The sequence below is a fragment of the Oryzias melastigma genome, linkage group LG1, assembly GCF_002922805.2.
Source record: "Oryzias melastigma strain HK-1 linkage group LG1, ASM292280v2, whole genome shotgun sequence".
Classification (NCBI taxonomy): domain Eukaryota; kingdom Metazoa; phylum Chordata; class Actinopteri; order Beloniformes; family Adrianichthyidae; genus Oryzias; species Oryzias melastigma.
This window is the reverse complement of record NC_050512.1, coordinates 20,653,227-20,681,133: the sequence shown is the minus strand read 5'-3', so window position 1 is coordinate 20,681,133 and position 27,907 is coordinate 20,653,227. Positions and strand designations below refer to the sequence as shown.

The 27,907-nt window shown below is 36.5% G+C and overlaps 1 protein-coding gene and 1 long non-coding RNA gene across 13 annotated transcripts in view; one reads left to right on the top strand and one right to left on the bottom strand.

Annotated features, from left to right (window-relative positions):
* Positions 1-27,907, bottom strand: part of camk2d2 (calcium/calmodulin-dependent protein kinase (CaM kinase) II delta 2) — a 50,155-nt gene that overhangs the window by 10,690 nt on the left and 11,558 nt on the right. For 5 of the 12 annotated variants that reach the window (XM_024289378.2, XM_024289366.2, XM_024289368.2 and 2 more), the window contains exons 3-14: positions 15,437-15,496; positions 12,882-12,936; positions 9,196-9,261; positions 7,860-7,932; positions 6,100-6,202; positions 4,676-4,759; positions 4,276-4,370; positions 3,006-3,128; positions 2,837-2,920; positions 2,514-2,556; positions 1,416-1,456; positions 68-127 (exon numbers count right to left, since the gene is read on the bottom strand). In XM_024289378.2, coding sequence (XP_024145146.1) covers positions 68-127; positions 1,416-1,456; positions 2,514-2,556; positions 2,837-2,920; positions 3,006-3,128; positions 4,276-4,370; positions 4,676-4,759; positions 6,100-6,202; positions 7,860-7,932; positions 9,196-9,261; positions 12,882-12,936; positions 15,437-15,496 — 887 coding nt within the window. The remainder of the gene's footprint in view (positions 1-67; positions 128-1,415; positions 1,457-2,513; positions 2,557-2,836; positions 2,921-3,005; positions 3,129-4,275; positions 4,371-4,675; positions 4,760-6,099; positions 6,203-7,859; positions 7,933-9,195; positions 9,262-12,881; positions 12,937-15,436; positions 15,497-27,907) is intronic. The other 7 variants (XM_024289369.2, XM_024289374.2, XM_024289376.2 and 4 more) reach the window with 3 other exon arrangements.
* LOC112156988 lies at positions 4,685-21,756 on the top strand. Its single transcript, XR_002921077.2, has 2 exons — positions 4,685-4,810; positions 20,847-21,756. It is a non-coding gene; the product is annotated as an uncharacterized LOC112156988 (long non-coding RNA).

Sequence of the window (27,907 nt, the reverse complement as noted above, 5' to 3'; positions counted from 1 at the left end):
CCACAGTGGGACATTCAGATGCTTTGTAAAAGATGGTGCGGGTGTGGATGAGACTGAGTGTGAATACCAGTGCAGGGGCAGGGCCAGTGTCTTTAGGACTGGTCACTGTGTTGGCTTTGTTGTTGACCTGCAGGGGGCAGTGTAGAGGGCACATGACACACATGCACACATCCTGCCTCTGGTCCACTCCAGAGTGATAAACCCAACTCATGAGTCCCAAAGACCTGATGTTGCTCAATCTGAGTTCAGCAAGTTGTGCAAGAGCACGGAAGAAGTCGTAAATTTAAGAGGGAAGTTGACAGGAAGGGTTGAGTGCTGCATAGGATGTTGCCGATGATAAAAATTTAGCAAACCGAGCAGTGATAAAGGTTAAAAGAAATAACAAAAAAACTATGTTTGAGGTCCTACTATAATCAGATCTTGTTCTATGTCTAAAAGCTTCAAAAGGACAAAACCATATTTGCCAAATCTACTAATTCCACTTTAAAATACTTGTAAAAAATTATGTAATTTCAAAAAAGCATACTATTTGACTTTCTGAAGGATAAATCTCAACTTGTATGATAGTGATTTGCACTTACCCTAAAAAAAAAATTAAGCAAATTTTAGAAATATCACAAATCTAAGCCACAAAGAATGAATGACTGTATTAAGACTTTAAGGAAATGTGACTCAGGTCTGGTGAAACACTATGGGTGATTGTAATTCCTAACACTACCTCAGAAATTGATTTCCCAGAAGGACAGCATGACGACAGACAGGGTAGTGTTATAAACAGTTTATGGCAGACATAAAGAATGATTGTTTTTATTGGTGCTTCTCTTTAAACAGCATTTTTATTCTGAAATCACAAATACAAAATTTTCTTCAATTTTTGTTTTTCATCAGGTGAGTGGGTCACATGATTAGGTTTAATTCCCTTATGGTGTCATATAATTTACTCTTGAAACTTACTACTACTAATTCAAACAGTTGAAATGCTCACTTGTGACAAATAGTCACACAGATCTAGACGACCGCACTAAACGCATGACCTCCAAGGAAACCCTTATCTTTGCATGCACCTTTACATCAGGTGTTGGACTTTAGGGCAGTAGGAATATAAAAGATTAAATGATTATGAGGTAAAAGGAGGATTGGTATATTCCAAGGAAAACATATAACTGAGGACATGACAGTAAAATAGTGATAAAACTAGACAATATTTATTACTGTTGTTTCCTGTGTCTCAAACATTATAAAACGAGCCAACAAAATACCAGCCACCTTCAACAGCTTAAAATGACTGTCCCTGAATGATGATGCCAAGTGCACAATTCATTTAAAAAGAAAAAAAAAGGCCTATTGACATTGAACATTCCCAAGAAACGATGCAGGAAACCAGGCAGTATCCGCTTTTTTGAAAAGCAACTCACCTTAACGCCGTCTGGCTTCTTGTTGAGCAAACTCTTGGCTGCTGCAGAAAGAAATAGAGGAGGGTTCAGCGTCTGAGTCCTGCACCTGCGGTTTTGCTAACATGCAGCAGGCATATCAATCAAATGTGCTTATCTTCAAAGTCTAGGGGGGGGGACTGTAAACAGCAGGATTCAAAAAGCAAGACTCCCAGTTATCATTCACACAAGACTTCTATTCCATCTTATACTGAATCATAAGTGAGGGGGGCTTGAATGGGTGTTTTTTAAAGACACAACAATGAGCAGTTACCAGTATAACATATTATTCTTAGACATAGACATAGACATACACGTGCACTTTAACGCCAGAAACTATAAGTGCAATCCTGCAACTGATCTCTTACTTAAGCTCGGCGTGACAACTCAGTTGCATTTCAAATTGCAAGAGGTATCGCTGATTGAATGTCATTTCAACATCACGAAGGAGATATTCTAGAAAATAACAGTGCATCTTCGTCATGCATTTGTTACAAGCCACTACTAAGAGGAAAAGGGGATCTTAAACAGAAAAAAATCATTGCACAGGCCCAAGCCTGAATGTTTTCCTGTCATTCCAAAAAAATCTTACCTCAAACGGATACCACAATCCAAACCAAAAAAAAGGAAAGAAATTTGAAAAAAAGGAGAAAAATGACAAATCAAAAGAGACAGAAATGCTCTGATGCATGTCACTGTAGAATGAAAAGTGAAAGTCGGCTGGTGAGACCCAGAAAATTAGCGACAGGTCAAAGGAAATGCATGCAAGAAAGCAAGAAAAACAGATTGATAGAACAGCTTGAGGGGGGGAAAAAAGACGTGATTCTACTCACTAGTAACCTTTTTTAGCCTTCGTTTTACTATTTTTTTCATGTTCAAAAGTGTATCAAACAGGCTAACTTCCTCTAAAAACGTATAATTCGTTTACAGTTCATCAATTTTGCACTTCTTGATTGCCTGAAGGAACAAAGTATATGACGAAAATACTCAAACTTGATTGAAACCTTTCAACCAATCAGCCGTTTTACTAGAACTCATAATACCACTTTGGGATATGTTTGGGAAACCAACGCTGAAACATACCTGAGAAGTTTCTTGTGACCAGCAAAGTGGTCAGTATTGCTCCCTGCAGTGACAAAGAAGTAATAGAGAAAAATGTAGAGGAGAAAAAAAAGGAGACAGGAAAGAAGATTGATTATAAAAGGGCAGCAAATAAAAAGAAAAAGAAGCTTAAAAGTTAGAGGGCAAGCTGCCATATCGTAAGCTACACCAAGAAGTATCCACGGAAGAAGATAGGGCAATTTTGTGTTCTTTTTATACACAAAAGCAATGCAAGAAACCAAGTATACCACAGAAAGAGATTGATACATTGTTTAGCAAAGTAAATACATGGGGAAGGGTCTTACCTTGAGTTTCCTCCTGGCATTGAATTTCTTCAGGCACTCCACAGTCTCCTGCCTGTGCATCATGGAAGCTACAGTGGACCGTTGCTGAAAAAAAAAAAAAGATTTGAAGATTGCACCAGCTCCAGATCAGGGAAATAAACTATATTTAGGTTGTGTTTGTGAAACATACGCAGATCCAAGGGTGTTTGAGGGCCTCTGCAGCTGTGATGCGTTTACTTGGGTTGATCGTCAGCATCTTGTTTATCAGATCTTTGGCCTCCGGAGTTACAGTGTCCCACTCAGGGGATGGAAACTGCCAGGAAAGAAGAGTTCAGAGCATTTATTGAAGGCCCAGAACATGCACCACCTGTTTAAATAACCTATTTTTTTTTATTTATGTGAAAAACAAGTTACCAAGTCACAAAGTACATAAAAATGGCAGGAAGATGATGATAAGTTGCATAGTTTATTTTTTCCCGTGTCCTCTCAATTCAAAAATCAAGACAGGATTCGTTGTCACACAAGCAGATGTGTGAAATTTGTTCTCCACATTTGACCCATCCCCTCGGGGAGCGGTGAGCTGCAGACACAGTCGCGCTCAGGGGACCACATGGTGGTTTAACCCCCAAATCCAACCCCTTATGCCTTGTTTCCACTATTAACTGACCCATTAAGCTTGGCCGACACATAGCATTTTTGGTCCTATGTTGATTGTAGGTCCATAGAAAAATGGAATGGACCAGTTAGGGCGGAGCTTCTATAAAGATTCTGGAAAGATTTTACGTCAACAGAAAGCGTCAGACCCGACTCAAGTTCCAATCCGAACGTTTTGTCCTCTTTTAGCCTGTTTTCTTCTTCACCTCCCCAATCTTCTTAATATTCTTTTCATTCAATATTACCCCCTTATTTTTGGGGGTGAGGGAATGGAGACACGCTGATTCCGGCAATATGGAGAACCGCTATAGTCGCACCGTTATGATGTACAGCTATGTCATCGGTCTACACCCTGCATGCGCCTTGATGGTCCAACACTCAATGGAAATGCTTACTTGAATCACCCGGACCAGTCTAAACCGGTCTGGTCTGGACCACTCAGTGGAAATGAAGCATTAATGTTGAGTATCAAGCAGAGAGACGCTGGGTCTCATTTTTAGAGTGGGATTTGAACTCACGACCTTCCAGGTCTCAGTGTTGACACTCTACCACAAGGTCACTGAGATGGTCATTGCTGGATCCCACAATCCCAAAATGATCTGTTTCTAAAGTAACTAGAGAAGTTGTATGGCAGTAATGGTCACATCCTACATGTCTTGCAAACTTTCATTTTAACTATGCTTGAACTGATTAAAGCAGCCATCAAAGGATGGTGTATTTATTCAGTAAAACAGGAAAAATGGTGAATCCTGCATTCTAGATTCTATAAAAATTGACCTATCCATGTATTGTGAGGATATTCTTACATCATAGGCTCCGGCCTTGATTTGCTGATAGAGGCGGTGTTGATCTTCATCCCAGAAGGGAGGATAGCCCACCAGAAGGATGTACAAAATCACACCTGGAGGACGCACAGCATAAATGTAAATTATTGGACAAAGGAACCTAAAAGAAAACACAAAAAGACCATCAGGAAACTGGTTTCTTAATTCCAAAGAAAAGGTGAAACTGACATGGCAAAAGCTAAATGTCAGATGTGTCCTAACCGTTTACAGACATTTGCTTTTACCAACTTTATCTGCCTGTTTTTTTGTCAAAAAAGAAACACAACTTTAATACTAACAAACACATTCAGTTTCTGCTTACAACACAAGATTCAGGGTCAGTCCAAACACACGTCTAAAACAAGACATTTTCTGTGTTTACCGCAGGCCCACATGTCCACCGGTTTTCCATAAGGATCTTTTCTCAAGACTTCAGGGGACAAGTAGCCCGGAGTGCCAGCAAATCCTGGATGGATAACAAGATAAGATTGAAGAGCAAAGGAATGTAGAAAAAAAAGTCAGTATCTTGGCTTATGTGTGAATTTGGGATGACACACTCGTCTTCAGTTTTGTTTTCAGAAATCTTGTCTTGTCTTAAATGTTTATTCAAATCCAGCTGCTGTTTTGCTTCATCTAAATTGGTTTTGGCAAAAAAAAGTTTAAGATGTCAAAATCGATAAACAGTCAAAGTAGATTTTGGTTTGTAAAGCTAACCGGTGATAAATTTTGTGACAGGCCACAGCTGGGATTGATGCTAGTGAGGCAAATGTTCAATACAATAATTTAATATTCTGCAGTTTTCATTTTTAAACTATTTTTCTCAATAGTTTCCTTGAATGAAGACGAGTTATTGTTTAATACATTGATTTTAATGACTAAATTACTATTTAGTTATAGATTTAAAATAAAAATAAAAAAACAGGCAATGCTTGCTCACCCACTTACATACACTGAAATGGTTTGTTTTATTTTGCTAATACAACGTTAGCCATTACATGTTTATATATTTAATTTATTTAGTTATAAATGTCTATATATATTTTTTTTTACTTAATGAAGATTGCAGACTGAAAGCTATTTCTTAATTCATAATTTCTTTCCCTTTTTTTCTTTTTTAAATGCATGTACTGTGACCAGGATTCCTACAAGTTTCTTTAGGTTAAATTTAAGACTTTTAAAGATATTTTTAAGGCCATGCATTTCATTTCGAATTGTATTCATTTATTCACTTCTTATTTTGTTGTTTGCGCCATGATGTTTTTGCAGTCTTCTTTTTTCAAACCGGGGGTGGTCATTCAGTATATTAGTGCATAACAATTTGTTCTCCCACTGTTTATTTATGTCATTTGATCCAAATAATTGTGGTCGAAAAATTTAAATTTTGACATGAAATGTGAAACGGAGGAATTTCAAGCAGCACCATTTTTAAGGCTCAGATATCAAAATTCAAGACTTTTTGTAAGATTTTTAAGGTATTATTTCCAAATTTATAAATTCAGTGCTTTTAAGGCTTTCAAGACCCCGCAAAGAACTATGTGTGACATAGAATTTTGAATTTACTCTTTAAAATTGAGGAATGTGAAAGACGTGTTATTTTGATGAGTAAATACAACCTTTACCAACAAAGTCCCATAATATTTTAAAAGCCATTATTTTTACATTTGTTCCTGTCTTTTAGACCCAGCAGACATAAATTGCCTTAAGATATGTTGTATAATAATTTAAGAATTTTACCATCATGAACCATCTTAATGATTTCGATCTACTTCGAGTTTAGGATTTAGAAAGATGTGGCTGAATACTCACCAAACCATGCCTGTTGGTCCCCCTGTACTTCGATAGCCAGCCCAAAGTCAGCCAACTTGACCGCCGCCCCCTTCAGCTTACTGGCCAATAGAAGGTTCTCAGGCTGGGGGGGGCGGAGTCAAACAGGTTAGAAGTGAGAGGTCACACGCTCAGGGATCGAGCTGCCCACAGACACAGATCTAAAATCAGATTAGCCAAACCAAATCCTAATCAAACGCATTAGGGGTCAGTGACACTAAACTGCTCTTAAATCAGTGTCTGAGGCAACTCGCTGTCTGTCACACAACTGACAGAGACACAAACATGTGAACGGGACCAACTCTCTGGGTGACCACAGACACTTGGTAAGCTGGAGCTGTGGACTTGCCCCCTCGGCCTTATGGATTCAGAACGAGTGTCTTGGCCGTGGACGAGATGCGGTCGTCCACAGAAGCACCAATGCACTGTTGGAATCCATGCGTGGGAGCAAAGTGCACAGTGAAGGGAGCAAGAGACAGGAGGAAGGTGTGGTGTCACAAGAGGGGTAATAACAAGTGACTCAGCCATGTAAATGAAACGACACACCGACATAGCTCAGTGCACCATAAATATGTGTGAGCCCAGCATGCATTCGTGCACACACACAGACACAGGTGCAGAAAGGTCTCGGCTGACCTGAGGCCAGTGAAACAGTGTGCTCTGATGAATAATACATTCTCTAGCATTTGGTAACTCTAAACACAGACAGTCTATGGTGGACAAACTCACAAGAAACGGACATTTATCCAAAACTGAGACCTTAAACTAATGCTCCTGTTCAGAAAATGCATTTTAAATCATACCAGTATCAGTCTACAACAAGGTCAGCAGGTAAAAATTGCAACTTTTGCATTTCATCTTTCACTTTAATAAACGTTCATGTAAATATTTAACAACTACCCTTCAAAACATTTTCAGTCCTTGAGCTGCTGTTGCTTGATTGCCACTGTCTTTGCCATCACAGCCACAAAACCTTAAAGACCCACTCCAACGTCTATAACATGTTCTTGAGGCATGTTTCTCATGATGTATGGGAGAAAAATTCAGCTTAAATTGCGTTTCTGAGTAGTTCCTTATTCAAATCACTGTAAATCAGGAGTAGACAAATTATACCGTTGGAAAAAGCTTGTAGATGTGACATGGTGCTACAATCGGCGGGCTGTGAGCTCCCTGCTCTGCTCCATTCTGATACATCCACTTGTAGATGACTACAGATGGATTTCAACAAAATTGGTCCCTATTTTTGTTGCACCGGTAATGTTAAGTTTGGGTTTTGAGGGCTGTACGCCAGTGGTAGAGAGTCAACAAGTGGATAATGAGAAGTATGAGAAGCAACTCAGAGGCGAATTTCTAACAAACTACCACCTCTCTGCAGAAACTATGTCCTAGAAAACAACGCATTTTTGCTAAAAACGACATAATCATAAATAAAAGATCACTGGGAACGATTTTACATTAGATCAAAAAATGGTTGAAGTGGGACTTCAAGAACTAAATGCAAGTTTTAGCAAATACCAAAAGAGAGCAGGTTTAAAATATATATATATATCTCTAAACTAACAATGTATCATTACAGCAACGAGAGATCTCTCATCTCCACACTGCTAGTTTGTAACAGATTTTGGCTCACAGAGTAAAATATTACTCAAGATAATGAAAAAAATAAAGTAAAGGAATTTGGAGTTTTTTCCTTATCTCCGCCGTCCGGTGTGGGCTGCAGCAGAGTCTGTTATCACACCAACCTTCAGATCCCTGTGAACGATCCCATTAACATGGCAGTGATGGACACTCTCCAGGATCTGCTGTATGCAGTGGCTGTTGGGACGCGATGAAGGCAAGGAAAGATGGAGGAAGAAAGTGGAGAGAGCAAGGGTAAAGACAAAAGAAAAGGCATGTCTTAAGTGTTTTATGTCTTCTTTACTTTTTCTGTTCAGTGTCAAAATACTTTTGGGAATTCAAACATACAAACATTCTGGGAAGGAGTGAAAGTCACTACAGAGAAATATAACTTAAAGCAGATCTTATCTGGATAAAATATGACTACAACAAAGGGGAAGAGGCGCTTATAAATCTCAGCTTGATTCATAAAAAATATATATTGCCAAACGCTGGAAAAACACTCACAGTTAGGGGCGGAGCTACGAGGTTGCCACAGAAAGCTTTTCCCCAATTTTTTGAGTCAATATTAATATAATTATCGACAAAGGCTAAGAAATAATCAATACAAGATTCTATAAGTGTTGCAAAAATTAACAAAAGCAATATTTTTAAAAAACTGTTAAAAATATACGTTTTTCATTTCTTTTTACTTGTCATGGCCTTCCACTCTGCCCCCCTTCCATATAAATGTTCTAGCTCCGCCCCTTCCTAGAGTCCAATCATCACCCGACATCTCCAACAAATGTTGACGGGTGTCCATTTAGAACAGATTACGTAGATTTTAGGAGACAAAAATAAGAGGAATATGAAACCTCTTTTAAAGTTTTGGTGTTATTAGGGTCATAATAATCAATATTTGTATTGGAGGTGCTCTTTTCTTTTTTGTGAATAGGTTAAACCATTCTGTTAAATACTGTTGAAAAAAGTTCTATTGTAAATGCTGAACAGAGTAGAGTATAAAGGTTTTTTTGATTTATGAAAAAGAGTGTCAGGGTTCCATCTTGACTGGTGGTACTTAAGCCATTTGACTTATTTTTTTATTTTTTTTTTTTTGGTGCAAGGTTTTGTTTCTTTTATAGTGACACCAAAGCTCTACTAAACTGTTTAGCAACAATTCATTCCCTCTCTCTGCTCCTCTCATCTCTCTCTGGGGAGGCCTTCTTTCAGCACAAAGCCGAAGCTGTGAGGTATGCTGCGTATGATTAATATTGCAGGCTTCGTGTCATTAATCATCTGTATAAATAACTCCATAAGATGCCTCAGAGACAAGGCAGCTGGATTTTACTTCTGACACCACCATATGTGAAGCACAAAAATATGCACACGCGTAAGAAGTTATCTCTCATAAAAGAGAGATGCATCATGGCTGCTGTGTGTATGTGTCTATGTGGGCGGGTGGATTGGGGGGGTGGCTGTTACCTGGCATCAGCTTCACTGTAGTATTCCCTGGCTACGATGTCCTCAAACAGCTCTCCTCCTGTCACCCTGCAGGGACAAGGAGAAAACAACAGTTTGAATATGCATATAGCTCATTTCCCTTTAAATACAGAGCTTCACCGTGCATATTTTTTCTAAAATTATGTTTTTCTGTTTTTTTTTTTTTTTTTTTTNNTTCAGAAAAATTGTCAGTGCAGCAAAGATATAACAAGAACAAGACCCTAAATTTCACTCAAACAATATTCAATCGACAGTCCACGGCTTTGAGGATGGATTATTTCACTCAGTTTGGGTTATTGCTGCCAAAATAAACACCTGCCATATGTAAAAATGTATTTCAACTGTAGTTTTGAACACTAACTAAATGCAGAAGGCAGCAAAATTGTACATTTGAATGGAAATGTGAAGCATTGCAAAAATGTGGCCTATCTGTTATTCATTGATAAGTTTAATTTGCAAAGCAAAACAACAAAATTGGAATTTGGTTTTATTTCAAGCAATTAAAGTAAAAATAAAACTAAAGAAGACAACAGAAATATACACATAAGTATGTCAAACTTAGGAAAATTAGACATGAGTTGATTAGAAAATACATACATATGTAAATAATTCAATTATAAGTACTCTCAATCATAAATAGGCCAATTAGCTCTTATACATGCAGTGCACGGCGCATTTAATCCATTAAATATTAAGTTTGTCACAAGGATTTTAATTAATTGCTTCAAAAGGAGCGGGAAGAAACAAACTGATATATTCCCATTCCCGCATTCTGCTGTGATTTTTGTTTCCTTTTAACTCATTAATATAACTTTCCAATTTGCTGAATGCAATATGGTAGCATTTAGACATCAGATACAAGAGTGTGATAGAAATAATCTATATAAGCATCTTTAAAATGTGTGAGGTCTTGAAATGTATACGTCGTTTTTCATGTTCAACACTTACTAAGCTCTATAGGGCTTTATAGTAAGAATACGATTTATTTTTTCCATTCTTTGATTATATTTGGACAATATGTTATAGTGTTTTTAGAAAAATAAATCAAAAACAGCTCAGGTTAGCTGCTAAGTTTATAAAGTACCATTTATAGGGTTTGGTAACAATTAACTGTAATTGCCGCTTTTTTGTTTGAATGTACTGTATTTACATGAACGTATTTATGGATATTTTCAACGGCAAAAAAGGGAAGTTTTCGAAAGCTAATTTAGATTTGGCAGAGCATCATATTTCTTAGGAATCTTATTTTGAAAGGCTTCAAACTCTGGGACCTACTTCAAAATTTGACCTGTGAGATGAAAAAGATCTGATTAAACTACTTTCCTAGTTATGACTTTTTTCCCCTTTTTTGCATTCATTTACAACAAACGCTTGTTAATTAAATAAATAAACTACAGTTACCAGTACAGAAAGATATAAGTACCATTGTTTAAACCGTTTATGTTTCAACAAAAATTTACTTTTTTTACTGAATGTAAGTGTTGGTTTTCATTCAGATTTTTTTTAAAGGCACACAGCTTTTGTATGCTCACTTTTTTGCCATACTTAGATGTTTTTTAATTAGCTTACAGTATAATCCATGAAATGAAATAATAAAGAATGTTATCTAAATAATTTAAAATCTAAGAAAACTTTCTAACATTAACAAAATGTTGACTAATGGAGAAATCAAGAGAAGTCTGATCTTTTTCTGTCACATTTTCTACAATAAAAAAAAAACTACACTCTTTGTTTCTCAACTGAATGGATGCAGCCACACAACCAATTAGAAGATTTACTGTTTCATATACATGCACCTTTCTTTTTTTTCTCCGTTATGTGACTCATTATCAGTCTTCTAACCCAAATATATACTCACTATTGCTGTAAGTGTTATCAAGTAAATAAATCTGTTAAATGCGAAGATTAGACATTTTCCTGTGGGTAAGGCTGCGTAAGAAAAGGACATGACAATAAAAATCTAACAACTCTAGTTAGAAGATACACTTTTAGCAGAATTTCTCTGAATGTAAAAGATCTATAATAATTTGAAACACTAAATCATTTAATTTACTTTTATTTGTCTATGTCCTGCAAGTTGAAGCAGTTATGCCTCTACGGGGTCATCAGGTTGAAGTGGTGTGCCCATTTTTATAGTAATCAATTATCAATAAACTCGTGCAAAATTTGAGATTTATGAGTAATTTTAATATTAGACTACATTTAGGTAGATATTTTACATCGAAACTGGATGAATATTTTAAAATTCCCACTAAACTGAATGTCTTTCTTCGATATGCACTCCCTGCAGTTCAGTATCGTGAGTAACAAGTTGTTCCGGTGAGCTCCTTCCTCCATGCGGATGTATCTTCTCCTTCTGCATCAGAGACCACATGGCTATCCAGGGAAAAAGAGAGATTGTGGTGCAGAAGATGAGCTGCTTTTGCACACAGCGTAAGAGAGCGGCGAAGGGCTAGAACCTCTGAAGTCAGAAAGTAGTTCAGTCTCAGAGTTAAATCCAAACCACGGATGCTGCACTCCTATTTTTAGAGAACCAAGGAGCCGAACAACAACTTGGAAGCAGTGACTGCGGTCAGCTCTCATTCAGTTTAAAGAAGTTCCTTTCTTCAGTTGTCATAAAACGTTGTGACAGCCTCAAACCTGCTTAGAGCCACATGTGACTCTGATCTCACTCCTTGCATGTAAACATGCTTGTGATGAGCTCAACAAAAGCGAATGGGACCTTCGCTCCATTAGCTCACCGCGCCTGATGGACTTCCTCAAAGTGCTAACTTTTTTGGCCATTTCAACATTGTAGAAAACTCACTGTTTCATCATATCCACATCCTCGTAGTTTTGTGAGGAAATACCAAGCAAAAGCAATAACTTCATGTTTGGTCTATATATAAATAGAATCCTTTGGGGCATCCAGATATTAAATTCAGGATGAGTATATTGCCTTAGATTTTAGTTTTTTCGGGGAATCATTTCAGCTGTGTCAGCATATACGAGTATATTTCTGTTTTAAAGTCCAAATAAGTTCCAAAATACATATTATTTAAGTTTATTAGATCAATATTTACTTATCAAAACAAATGTAAAGACCCAATCCAATAATCTTTGGATCTACTGTATTATAAAAGCGCTTTAATCATGATTATGATGTTTTTGTAAACCCAAATCAAAATGTTTGTGTTGTTTTTTAGGACATAGTTTCATCTTAAATTCACCACTGAGTTGTGGGCGAAACTGCTGGCACTGAGGAAGCCTGCACTCATTTCCTATGAGCCCTTTGTGTGCACTCTCTCCCACTAGCTTACAGCTCCTCACAACCCCAAGCTAACATTACAGTTGCAACAAAAATTTGTATCTGATCTTGATTCATGACAAATTGAATAAAGAAATACTAAACTATACATAGAAAAAAAAATCCACAAGAACATGTTAAAAGCACCAAAAAGACAACCAAGACTTATTTAGACTGAATGACTAGATTGAATCAAATGTAGGTCATTTATAAAAGAATAAAAACAATATATATTTAGGCAAAATTTGAAAAGGGAAATCAAAAAACAAAGGCTGTTGGATTGGAATTGACTCTATTGTGAGCAGATATAATAGTATTCAACAGTGTTAACTGGCACTGAACATAAAATGTGAGTGTGTGTGACAGATAGTCTTTTACTTACAGATCAAACACCAGATAGTGGAAGCCCTCCTCTGATATGCTGTCATGAAGTCTTACTGTAGAAGGGAGGGAACAAAAGCACAACAAAACACAGATGAGGAAGCAGACACATGGAAATAACAGAAGCCAAGCAGTTTTAAATAGCAGTTCAATTGATTTTTTTTTTTCCCTAGAATGACAGATGATGTTATTTTTGTTCGTTTTTAAACTGAAATCTCTGTCTCTCTGATATGTGGAGGTTTCCTCCTGAATGTTTTACATTCATTACTAAAAGGACAAAACATGGTTTCTGAAAAGATTACCAAAAACAGTACAAACATAGGATCCAATAGATGTGTTGTTTAGTAAAACTAGAAAAAAATGTAACTGTTTCTGAAGAAAGCTAAACCATAAATTCAAACACTTATTTTAATGACTTTTAACCATATGGGTTATTCCAGAATTGGAGGACATTTTACATCCCACTCATCATCCATGTACACAATATTAAAACATGTAGTTTCTGACTAAATTTACTTGTTTTGTAAAAAAAAATAAGAGAAAAGAACGCCTGGAAATAGTTTTAAGAATACCAAATAAGTCTTAAGTAGAAAATCCAATTTTTCAGTTGTCCCATCCCCTTAATGTCCAAATTAAATCTTAAATAAAACTATTCAAATTAAATTTTAAGCTAATTTTTATGGTATTATTTTTTTCATTAGTGTCTCTCGTAACTCTCATAACTCTTTTCAAATAATAATGATTATCAATGTAATGTGAGCAACATGCACACAACCCTGTTAGCATTAACTATTTAGAACAATAGAGGAAGAATTTGCAGAAAATCACATAATACGCTGGATTTAACATCATCAAAAAGGATGAGTAGAGCAAAGGTATCTCTTGTCTTATATTTTTCATATTTTACAACATAGTTAGCCCAACATAGTTACCCCATGTAACCCTGTTACGCATATAATATAATTATGTTTTTATTTTTTACATAAGTAAGTTTGTATTCTTGGGAAATGTCCAAATTCCATCACTTCTCACTAGTTAGTGCAGTAGTTAGTGAGTTTGGATTTTATAGTGCTTTCCGTATTTACAATTCCAAATCAAGAGCCCTAGAAATTTCCCAGAATTCCCTGCAAAAACCGGGTTATGTCTGAATTCCTACCCAATTCCTAACTACTAAAATACTATAGAGTGCAGCACTGCCTGGTGCCCTGGATTTTAAAAGCAATTTTTACCACTATTTTCTTTTTCTTTTAAAGCCAGATATGACATCACTGATTTCATGAAATTAAAATGGAATCAATACAAACATTTCATGATGTCTATTTGTGACTTTATTGTGTTCTGATGATGAAAATGTGGATGGTTTATTAAAAAATTACATTTCAACAAGTTTTTTTCTCAAAAATTGTTTGACTGCAATGCATTATATAGTGAGTATAGTGTAGTGAGTATCAATGCTGCTTTTTCACAAAGACTTGTGGGACATTTTTGGGCACTGAATTTTCTGAGTTGTAGATTCAGACAACACTACATAATGGCGAACGCACCATATAGTGAGTAGTGAAGGTATACGGACGTAACCCCTGTGTGCATCATTAGGAAATATAGACCACAATGCATTGCGTTAGTGAGAATGGTGTCCAAATTGCTTTTAAAATCCAGGGCCCTAGATAGTCTATATAGTGTTTTAGTAGATAGGGAGTAGGGAGGGAATTAGGACACAGCTTTGATCATCAGTAACAGCTAGCTAAACAACTAGCTTCTGCTCCTGAGAGAAAGCTAACATTAGCACAGATTTGCAACCCCGTTACCTGCAAAAAACGGGTTACACCAAGTTTTTTAATAATTATATACATAACTTAATTTAATATTTAGATGTGTCTAAGCTGAACTAATCAAGACTTTGACAGTTTGTTACCTGTTATTGATGAATATGTAGCGCAAAATTAATTAAAAAAAACAAGTTAACTTGATGAATTTTGAAGCCCAAATGTCCTCCAATTCTGGAATGACCCATTTTCTTTTTTTATATTTTTATGTATCTGTTCTGTGGCTCACTATACATTAGCTAAAAGAACTGTTACCATGATTTAGCTGTCAGACTAATTTTGTACGTTTGAAAAAAAAAGAATCCAGGTCACACTAAATGCTATTTCTTCCTGAAACCCTGAGTTTTAATTATCAGGAAGCATAAATCGCGAGGACAAAAAAAAAGACCTCCTGCATATTCGAATGAAAAGAAAAGAAGAGGGACATCTTCTATCGCAGGTATAATGAGGTGAACGGGGTGTGAAGGGTCAGTGATTTGGAAAGAGAGCTCTTTTTGATGACTCAGGCGGAAGAACACACAGCTCGCATAAATTGCCGTTAGAATTTTTTCTTTTTTTTTTAACAAGCACACGAGCACTTGTGCTCCCCTCCTCCCTTCGCTTGTCTCATAACTGTGTCTGGAAGATGAATAGCTATAGCAGGAATCACAGGAGACCTGAACAAAATGTACGTGTTTGCAAGTGTGTTATTGTGTTCGGTATATTTGGAGATTGAGGCCACTTCGCTCACCGATGTTGGGGTGCTTTAGTAAACGACAAATCCTCGCCTCCCTCTCGAGCTTCTGATGATCTAGAGGAGACACAAACACATACATGGTGAAGGCAACTCTTTCTAATTATCCCCTTCTATGATTGACTCCCTAAATCATCTAAGATGAACTCGGATGCAGCTTGCCTGAGTGGAGGACACATGCAGTGCAGCGTTGGGGCATCACTGTCAGTGTCACAGTGTGTTTTCGTTGAGTCTGTCTGAGTGCACTGGCTTTGCATCAGCTCTTTTCCTCTTTTCTTTTTTTAGAGCTAATCTGTTTGACAGAAATGATGTGACCTGATATGTCCTTGGTAATTTGGCATCAACAGGAAGGTTGCAGCAAACCGACTCCGTGAGCGACCACAGTGGGATCAGGTTGACTCCTGATGTTAAGACTCAGAGTAAGCGACTAAAATAAACTCTGTTTTCTTTGGCTGCCACGAAAACAAAGCAAAGACATTGAGACTTTATTGTTTGCGTTTCTTGGTTTTGATTACTTTTCCAAAATGTTGATTTTTCCCCCTCAATAATTTAAACATCCAACAGGATTTTGCAAACATGACCCACATAAAGAAAATACGATCGCTCTAAGAGTGCACCGCTTTTAACTGATTTGTTTTCTGCATAGATCATTTCATGGCAGATTTACATTCATATTTACCATAATTTGTGCAAAAATGACAACAATTTTGCTTAAATCTTTATAGTTGCAAAGATTGAAAGCCTTTACAAGTTAGCATGTTTACCTGGTTTACCATCACAGAGAAAGTTCATTCTTGTCTTAATTTCTTCTGCAAAAACTTGTAGCACGATGCAGAACATCCACATACAGCCTCGACCTAATAAAAAAAGGGTTTGCCTGCTTTCATTTGAACATGAACGGATATAAAAGCTGTCTGTCAGAAAGACCCACACTGCAGCGAATACATGAAAACATCTGAGTCAGAAAAGTGGGGATTGTAATGAGTTTTGCAGTATGCTTTCTAGGGGACCCATTTTAAAAAGAGAGCAAAAGAAAGTGAAGGAGAGAAACAAGAGCAGAGCCCTCAGCTTTTTTTTCCTCCAAGAAACAAGAGCAGAGGGCTCTGCTCTTTTTTTTTCAGCAAATAAAGTAGGACGCCTGCTTTTCGCTCTCATTTGTATCTTCTTCCTCTGCTCATTCAGATTCTGTGAAAACCTTGCACCGCATGAAGGACGGACCAGGAAGGAAAACTACATATCCTAACACCAGTTTATGCATAAATCACTTGAGAGAAAGCTTTGATAATAAAAAATGATGCAACCTAGCAATCAAAAACATTAAATAGTGACAGTAGTAATACCTAGAAAGGTAAAAGATTCTTAAGGTCCCACTAATGATCGAGTTCAAAAGTCGTTCCCAGTGGTCTTTTAATTATAGTTTTGCTATTTTTAGCCAGAATTAAAAAAAAAACTGTCATTTCTAGGACATAGTTTTTGCAGAGCAGCAGTAACTTATAGAAATCTGCTTCTGGGTTTTGGGTGGGACTGTCGGTTCAGAGTAAACCCTTCCTTATTTCCCATCATTCCTTTATTTGCACTCTCTCCCACAAGCTGACCACTCACAAACCCAACCTAACATTACCAATGCAACAAAAATGGTGAGCAATATTGGAGCGATCCAATTTTGAGCCAGTTGCCTGTAAAAACCAAGACATACATGGATCTAGTAGTTTACAAGTGGTTGCATCTTGGTTACCTACATATATTGTAGTACCTACGTCATTTTCCAAGTACATTTTTTGTCTGCTCTTGATTCAAAACAATTTGAATAAAGAAATACTCAGAAAAGCAGTTTTAATCTAAATTTTCTTTATATATGCCTTCTATTATCAGAAAATTGCCACAAGAACGTGTTAAAAACACTATTTTGTGTGGAGTGGGTCCTTTAACAAATGCCAAACATTTAAAGTACCTCCACACGCAGACCATCAAACAGCTCTTTAAAGTCTATGCGAACATGAAAGTCTAAATGTAGTCTGAATAGACTGCCAGCTGTACAGACAAGCACAGCGGCACAAAGACGGGGACAGAGCCAGAAACAAGGGCGACTCAGTCATCATCGCATTATTAGCAAGACCCTCTGAGCAAGGTCACTAATCTCCCTTTCTCTGCCGGAGTTTTTACCAGGCTGCCCAATGCCCCGTAATCCTTTTTGTGTCTCTGCCAGTCTGACTCACTCATGTTCATTCTGCATTGTATTATTCGGTGCACTTGCCCCTCCTACACGTCTTATCAATAATTTGACATTTTAGTTTTGTGACACTCTTGTTGTACAGGGACAGTCATGTCATCACCTACTCACTTCTGCATTAAGATTCTGTTGAAAATGATTCATATCTGCACTTAAGTAGATCTTATCTCCTCCCTTATCTATCATTTCACCTATAAATCACTTATAATCGCTCTCTCACTTATAAATCTTTCCTTCCAAGCATTGACTGTATCCTGGAACAGGACTGAGTGCCCCTCCCTCCTCGCATTCCAAACAGGAAGTACCAGCTGGTCCTAGAAACCAAAATCCCATTGACTTCTATTGTTCAGTTATTTGGTTTGTCAGCCGCTATTTTATTCTATTCTTGAGATTTTTTTTTTTCTCTACAGCAAGTTATTCAAATTTTAACCTGGCCAGTCAGACTTCTCGATTACTGTAGATGGTCCAACATCAAACATTCCATACGTTTGATTGACAGATTTTTTAAGTAGTAGGGGTGTGGCCATCCAACAAGCTCCCTCCTGATTAGTGAGAGCAGTTGCCATAGAAATGTTGACTCAAACCTACTTGGATCAATCCTTACTTACTCTATCTATAACCTGGCGGCATCCATAGACAGAAGCACATCTTCTTCTACGGGTAATGTCACACTTTCGGTCCAGCGCTCGTATATAGTCAATGATTCAGAGGCAAAAACTTCAATTATTTGATTCCTGTTACAACAAATTACTTCTTTCTTTTATTTTGAATGATTTTATGTCAATATTTTTACACTATACATGCTCTGTTTTGTTTTGTTTAGTTACATAAGTAGTGGATACCTGAAAAAGAAGTTCTAAACTACTAAGGATTTATCTGCTATCTGTATTATGGACTCATTTTTTTCATGAATTAGGTCACCAAAATTTCCCAAAAGTAACACAAATACAACAAGCCTAACTTTTGTTTCTAACCACTTTCCTAAAAGTAAGCTATTCGGAGACACCGCAGTTACCACAGGATGTTGGCTTTCTCTGGAAAAACTGCACCACTTCTAAAAATATTTTGTAAGGGGAATTCTTCTATTATGCTACAGGCAGTAATAAGGTATTTCATTTGTAAGGAGACGTCTCAGATTTTAAAATACCAGCTAAATGCTACTTGGAAGTAAAATTTGACCACACATTGATTCATAATTTCACATATCAGCATATTCTTGTTATCCTTACAGTCCATTCTGTAACAGCTGTCTGCTTTACTGCAGTACAAGCCTCCAATGCAGCACGCCATGTACACCACATCATGATACTACCACATCGGGCTTTACTGGTTAATACAGTTTTATTTTTTAACAATTTTTTTTACACTTTTAATTCATCCGACTACTTAATGTGTCAATCATATTGAACTTGGAGATGCACTCATCTCATTTGTTCAGTTTTGTCCAAAAACTATACTTGCTTCCTTGTTTAGTCATTTCTATTGGAATAAAACAATCATATAAAGAACAAAGGGAGCTGACGCCACCTTGATGATCTCATCAGATCCACCTTGAACCACCAGGTGTTGTAAGTTACTGAAACCACATGGGGGCACACTCCAGTGTTTCAATGTGCCTGTCCCAAGTGCAGCTAATGCAGAGGGTTGGGTCAAGAAGGGAATCCACCTGGAAACTGAAGCCAAACACGTGTGCATATTGCCAGGTGATTCGCTGTGGCAACCCCTGAAGGAAGTTGTTGAAAGAAAATCATAAATTTAGAGAATGACAGATGGCGATTTGTGTGGCAAACAGCACGTGTATAAAAATAATATAAATGTAACAAACATTTTTTATTGTAATTTTCTGAAAGTAATATAATTATTCGTGGTTGACGAAAGACTCATACAGAAAAATGTGTTATGAATAGAAACTTAATACATTTAAGGTAAAAATAAAAAAGGCTTAAAACATAACAAAACTAAACTAAAATAGGCCAAAGAAAAGACTGATAAAAACAGAATATTTGACATGCAATTAGGAAAAAATAAGACTGTTAAATATACAAAAAGCTTAATCGACTCAGAATAAGCGGCAAGATTTTTCAAAGAATGGAAATCTGTTGAGATGTGATTAAAAAAAAAAAGATGAGATTTTTTTTTCCAATTTTGAAACCAAACCCTGAGGTACAAAGTATTGTAGTTCCTGAAATGACCACCTGAGGTTGGACTCTTTTGGCATTTCCCTTTAGGGGTCGTCACAGCGAATCAGCTTTCGCTGATTTGCATGGGCAGAGATTTTTTTCCACCCATCCTGACACAACCCTGTATTTTATCCTTTATATCTTGTATTTTATCAGACATGGGCCCCCTTGTGGCATCATATTCAGGAAGTAGCATGAATGGTCTCGCTGAAGGATCCACACTGGATGAAGCTGATTGGAATGAATTTTCCCATTGACTACTATACTAAAAAGTCTTCTTTATGCAAAAAAAACCTCAATTTAATCTGGTGTCAAAAAAGTTTTTTTAAGATTTTTTCCTTTTTTTATGAAAGAAAAATGTAGATGGTTGTTTATTAACTGTTCTGGCTATATTAGTGATCAAATGAGTACAGAATTAAGGGGGTGTGATTTCCCTTTGTTTTGCTCTCCATTTCAAAAATGTTGAGGTAATCAAGGAAAATTCAAATTTGCCATTTCAGTCTTAATTTTTGCAATTATGAATCTTCTGAGTGGCATAAATTATCTGTAAACAAATGAATGTTTATGGACGAATAATAGAAAGCAAGCACAGTAAAAAAAGTAAAAAATGCACCAATCCTCACAAGTAAAACTATAAATAAAACATGATTTAATAGCTCATACCAAGGTGTACAGATGTTTTAGAAAATACAGTAAAATATCAATATACTAACTAAAAAATGAGCATAAACTTTATTTAACTTTATTCATATTAATCACTTTTTGAAATGCACTAATTAAATTATTTAAACTTGTATGTCATCATTTAGAAACAGGGAACTTCTAACAAAAGGTTGAATTGGTATTTTTGCAGTTAAGCAGAAAATAGTAAAGTAAAGTTACTCCGGTGCATTTGCTGCATTCAGGCTAACGACACACTCACTCTCTCATTCCAGTATCTTCCAGCACTCCTTTTCTTTCACCATGCCTTTCCTTTTTCTCACTCCTTCCTCCACAGGTAGCACACCTCTTAGCTGGCTGGACATCTGTTGTCTAGCAACTCCTGCACCAATCAGAGCGTCAGACCTCCCCTCTCCTCTGCAGTGGAACCAGGCTTGCATGCAAATGGCAGATTTTCAAGAGTTCAGACATAACTATCAAACTCCACTGAACAACAGACAGAAAAGCACCGACTGCCAGATCTGACATGGCAATCTATGTTTCAGCTTTCACTGACAAATGTAAGAAAAGTCAGCTCAAAAAGGAAACTGTAACCTGGAAAGATGGCAAAGTGAGCTTTAAGCTCCACCTAGATTCAGTGAAACATGGGTTTCTGCTACAAAGGATCAATTACAGGCTGTAGTACTATGATGTGAGGTGATATGTGTGATGGGAAGAAACTGAACTCTATACAAATGCAGAAAAAGTCAAACATAGGATGATGTTTTGTGAGTACAAGAGATGTCCAGAAATGTTACAAGTTACAAATTACAAGAAAAACTTTTTTATTTTTTATTATATTTTAATTCTAAAAACAAACCTAAATCCCTAGCATGCTTTGTTTTGTTTTTTTACTAGTAAGTCATTAAGGCACATATGTATTGTTTTCAGTTATAACCCTACTGACAACAAGTAGTGAGTAGTCTTGTACTGACAACAGTAGCTTGTGACTGGCTGACAACGACCCTTCCTCTTACTTAAAATGTGCTTATGTAAGCCCTGCTGCCACAGACACTTGTGAGACGCACTTTGCTTACGTAGTTCGAACTGACAAAAGCGTGTCGACAGGCTCTGTAGCCGCTGTTACTGTCCAGACAAATGCAAAGTGTCTGTAGTCAGGTGTGTTCACTCAACGGAGGCTTACGCTTGCTTAGTCTCATCTAAATGAGTGTTTGCCCACAGATTAAAAAAACAAGATTTTCCAAATATTCACTGAAGAAGGAACTTAATTTTAGTGCAGTTTTACTCAGTGGTCTGGTTTTCTAAATTCCTACCAATGTAAAGATCATTTTTGCATCAGACACATGCTTTTAATCAAGCAGCAGTCCATCTGCTTTGTAGGTGCAGATGTGTGCAGATTATCACATACGCAAACATGCATTCAAAATGATGACACAGTTTCCTATGGAAGCATGAAATCCATCTGGTGTGCATAGACTTATACCCTATATATTATCACTGGGTACTTCACGATATGATATGATACATGGCTCACAATATCGATATTGCGATACTGCAATAATTGGTCAAAATAATTTCTAATAACTAATAATTTCTAATTACTCACAATATATAGAAGAACACATATTTTTAGGAAAATGTATCCCCATTTATTATCTAGCTTGAACCCAATCATAATAAACTACTTATATCTTATTTTGCACAACAAATGATGAACACTAGTGCAACATTGCTAAAATCAATAATACTATGTCTGTGACAAGCATTGACATCAATTGAATTTGAATCATCTGTAAAATTCTGTGTTACCAATAGTAAACATGAACAGCAGTGCCACTACTTAGTTCAAAATTTTTGTAAACAACAGAACAAAAATTAAATAATTCAAGTAACTGCCAGGCACATTGGTGCGCGTCCCCAATCTACCTCCAACAGAACGTCTCATCAAAGGATGACAAATATAATGTTTTACAACCTCTTCAAATGAAAGTAAAAGATTGATACTTAGTGAGGACCCATCTAGAATCAATTACAAGACTAAATATCGAGATATATTGTAATATCTATATTTTGGCACACCCTTAATATAAATAGTGAAAAATTACTTTACTGGAGATTATCTAAATAAGGTTTGAAAAATTGTATTTGTATTGCCTTTTAAACAAAAGTGCTACTACAGTGCAACTTGCAGCTTAAGCTATGCCCCCATCGCCCTCGGCAACGCGCGTTCAAGCGACCACTTCAAATAAATGTCCATGTATGTGTATGTGCATGTTCGTTAAAAACTTTCATGCTCCACAAATTTTTAAGACCTTTTTTGGTCTTTATGTTAAAAAAAAAAAAAGTGTCCACTGAACATACATTGAAAGTTATTAAACCAAGTTTGAACTTTGAACAATCAAGGACTCAGAATTGGTAGGATGGCCTCTCTTTTCATTCAAAAAGACCATTTGAAAATCTGTCATGGAAAAAAAAACAAAATTAATTAAAAATATAAGAAATATATATATAAAAAATTACAAAAAGTACAAAATAAAAAAATAGAAATAAATACAATTTAAAAAATAAAAGAAAAAAGAAATAAAGAAAATCAATCATGGCAAAGAAATTATTAATTGCTGTTTGTGCCCGGCTGAAAATTTTACGACGCAAAGCCGTGAAAGAAAAAAACCTGGAGCAAGGTTTGCGAGATTTGCACCGCTTCAACATTTTGAAGTTAGCCTCTTCCAACTGTAGGTGGCACACATGCGGTAGTAAACAACAGAAAAAGAAGAAGAATCCCCTCCTTGTTTTTCCAGTGTGAACACTGAATGCGCTTTTAGCTTCATATGTGTGAATGTAGCTTTGAGTCTATAGGGATGTATTACAGAAAGAAGTATCTTCAGCTGTATGTGCAGCTGGTAATAAATCTAAATGTGCATGCTGCAGCAGTTCCAAAAAAAGAATATTAAATATGAACTACCATCCATGTCTCTTCTATGCAGTATTATGATTAACTCTGAGGATCCCACATTTGTAAACATGCGGCTGTGAGGGCCACATCTCACACAAGAGCTGTTTTGTACATGTAGATAAGATGCTGTAGGTGCGTCAGAATGCGTTTATTTTAAAACATGATTGTCTAACCTTGCTAAACCACTGTTATGATAGGCAAAGGCCTAAGTTCTTGAAGAGGATCAGCACTGATCAAGATTATACTGGAAACACATCGGTGTTCTAATGAAGAGATGGAGGACAGCCTTTATGCTGCTAACTAAAACAAGAACAAAAACTCTTCATCCCTCCTCTCCTGCCATGGACACACCTTAAACAAGATGGATTGGAGCCTGCACTGAATGTGAAAATGTCCTATTAAGTTATCATTAGAGCACATTTCTATTCTTTCATTGAAAATACATTTATTTTACTTTCTCTTTCAAAACGATCTCTGACGGCTTTCGGAGAATGAAGCTTGTTTTCAATTTGAAAGGACAGGCTTTCTTGTCTCCACAGACCTTTAGACACACAAACACACACACCCTTTTTTCCCCAACTGCTGCCTCCATCTCCTTTATTTTCTGGTGTGTCACGTCTGCAGCCGCACTGCAGCAATGTGGCATCTCCGAGTTTACTTTGGGTTTATTAACCTTTCAAACCATGATTTTTCTGGGGCAGAGAAAATATAGTTAGATTTGGAGAGTGAATGGGAAACACATATGGAGTGCAACTGAATATTTTTTGAAATCAGCAAAACAAATGTAGAATGAAGGCTACTGCAAATACTATTAGGAAAATTAGGTAACTGGGATTGTTAAGACACATAGCAGGTCTGTTTGGTGGCAGCTGCAGATGAAAAGGCCAAGACTGCCAGATGAAATCAGTGTAATGTGATCCAAATAAAATATCTTTGTGATGCAGATTTTAAAATGTGATCCGAGACTAGACTCATATCAGATGCTTTTGTTAGACTTTTTTCTCACTTTCACACCATAACATATTTACTTAAATGGTAATCTTGCAGAAAGATTTAATACAGAAGTAAAAAAAGCACATATTTGGGACTGACTAACATCCGGGGAAAGCAAAGCATTAGTGGTTAATATTAAGGATTTATTGAGCGATATTTATAAATCTTGTATCTGTTCAGCTAAAAATGGGTCTTTAAAGACCCACTCAGATGAAAATTGTGTTTTTAACATGTTCTTGTGGGATTTTTCTTTTGTTGGATGACATATTAAGAAATTTAAGATTAAATACAATTTTATTTATTCAAATTGTTGTTAATCAGGAGCAGACGAAGAAATGGAAAGCTGTGCATTTTTTAATTTTTTGTTCCTAAGTACAAATTGGATGTGATGAATATTAAAAATAATAAGCCCATAATCAAGACTATTCGAATTGACTTCAATTCAGATACAGCAGATCAAAAAAGTCGGTGAAAATTGTTTGAATTTGAATTTGGCTCCAGAAAAAAAAAAAAATCAATGCCTCATAATGTTAGTTTTGGACCATTGTTTGATGAAAGTGCTTTGAAAAAAAATCCTGGCCATGGCAGCCAGCAGCGATGATTAAATCAGGAATGGACAAGTCAGTTTCACTCCGTTTCTATTATAGATGCAGTGATCACTCAGCTGCTAAGTGCAAATCTGTTGATTTTCAGCTTGAATGATGATGGATCAGGTCTTTGGAAATTAAAGTAGGTGGACAACAACACAGCCAAGTACCCTCACTGAATTTCACTGAGATAAAAAACAGAAACGCCATCACAAAGGAAACAATAGAATAACTGCAGCAGGATGACCTGCCAATTACTGTCAACAGAATTAGAGGTTTAAGAATGTTTTTATATTCCTGAGCACTTGATCAGAAAAAAAAACATTTCCTCACATCAAACAGGAAAAAGAACTTTATGTGCATGAAAGCTCTAACTCTCCATTCTACATTACTGGGTCTCCATGGGGTTCTAATCGTTTCCTGGTTAGACAACATGAGCTGTTCGAGAGCATCCGTGGACATAAACAATCAATAATCCAATCAATCAGACAGAATTAACCCATTCTTACTTAAATGAAAGCCATACTGACCAACATTTGCTGAACTCAAATTTAATTAAGGCTTTTTAGAAAGAAGAAAAATATTGTGGGAAGAATAAAAAACCATGAGGAAGGGTAGTTTTGATCTGGTACAGACCGAATGCAACCTAATAATTATATTGGTCGCTAGGATTTTTTGTTACCAGCTGTAACTCCTGATAATTGATAACTGCTTTGCTTTCCTTCTTCTAAGCAGAAACAGCAGAATTAGCTCAAGGACAATATATTGCTTATGCTCCGTCATACATGTAAGACCTGTCTGAAGTCCCACTCCGACCATCTTTTGATGTATTTTCAAAGCGTTCCCGATGATCTTTTAATTATGATTATGCTGGTTTTAGACAAAATCCCCCCAAAAAATGTGTCATTTCCTAAGACATAGTTTCTGCAGCACGGAAGGAGTTTATTAGAAAGTCTGTTGGCGCGGAGTAAGCCTACCCTTATTTCCCATCATCCATCTGTTTACACTTTGTCCCACTAGCTTACAGCCCCTAACACCCCCAAAGTAACATTACCGGTGCAACAAAAATGGCGAAGAAAATCAGAGGCTATCCAGTTTAGAGCCAGATACCAGCAAGGACGGGGAAAATAAAAGACGTACATGGATCTAGTCGTCTACAAGTGATTGCATCAGAATCAAACTGCATTCTTCTTGTGATTTGAATATAGAAATACTGAGAACGGCTATTTTAATCTTAATTGTTTTTATAGGTATTCTCTACGATCATCCATGTGTTAAAAACACCAAAAAAAAAAAAATCTTCATCAGAGTGGGCCTTTGAGACTGTTTCTAAAATAAAAAATATATATGTTGCGAAGTAAAAGTAGCCTAGTTATGTGTAAATCTGAACATTAAGAAACACAAATAAAATTAATATAAATATTTTTATATTTCTTCAACAATTTAATTCGATTTTTTTGTATTTTAGTTTTTGTCTTCTTTTATTTTTATCTGTAAATTAAACTGGTAAATTGGGCAGAAAAATTGATGCTTGTTTTTACAATTCTAATATTGTAAAATTAAACAAGCTTTTCTGAAATGCTGCCAAGCAAAAGCTTCAAAGCAGGTGGTTTCTCTGTAAACGAAAAGTCCATGATTTTGTACGTGCGGTAGAGAGAGGTTGTTTGAAACTGGAGCCGAAAACCTGAGAGCAGAAACGGAGTGTGTAGGTGCAGACGAGAACATCTCCATGGAGTCTCAGGTGTGATGTCAGTGTTTTAAAACACTGCAGAACAGCACACCAGCATAAAAAAAGACAAGTGAACAAGATTTAATGCCATCAACCTAAAAAAAGACATTCAGGGTTTAAGATAGGAGGAAAGAAAAAAAAAGAAAGATATTTCTTTACCATACAAAGTAAAAGTATCATTCAGTTTTTAATGTCCAGATTTCATCTATAATGGTTATTGTTGCTTGTTTTTTTTCCTAAGCTTTACATATTGGGCATCCACCCAAAGAAGAGCATCTCCAAATACAGCGTCCAGATGAATCAAGCCTTCCAGAGTGTTTGCCACTTCAACTCATCCCTTATTTAACTTGATATGAAGCTGAATTCATGTGAATCGCCCCTGACATGCTGTGCCTTCACTGCAGCGGCTCAGGCACATGCAAAGAATCAAGAATGTCACGCAACCTTAATAATAAAGCAGCCTAATATTCACAAATTTGTTTTTAATATCGAGTCGATTTCTGTGTAACAAATGCACATTATGTTATTTCTTTTGCATATGAATAAAACTTGAAGCTAAAGTGAAGTAAATCCAAGGTTTTAAGTAAAAAAAAATTCAAACTTTGCACAGATTACTACATTTCACATGCAAGCTAAATTTATAAAAAGCCACACTTGCTAAAAAAAAAAGCCAAAATATTTATTTTACAAATGTCTGTTCTACATAAATGTAATCAGATCAAATCTGCTTTGCAAATTTGGAAGCATCTAGCAAAACCAAAAGCCTGCTTCCTATTTAAGATGGAATATTTTGAAAACTGTGAGTGTGCATGTGTGTGTGAGAAGGAGGCAGCCAGCGGGAAAGCACGACCAGCATTTATTTTTAGCCTTAAAGTACCCAGTGAGTCATGTGATCCCCTTCCTGTCACTGATCCCTTTCTCCTTACCTCCTGTTTCTCCATCTCAAAATCGTTCTCCTCTGCTAGAGCCACACTGCCATTTTTCCCACCGCATTTTGTGGCACTCTACTTTAAATTAAGGCAAAAATGGGGAGAGAAAAATCAAATCATGATTTCACACTCCGCTCTTTAAAAAACATTCCCAGCTGACGGTTGAACCAGGACATCCACACCCCTGATAAATCACTCTCTGCCACT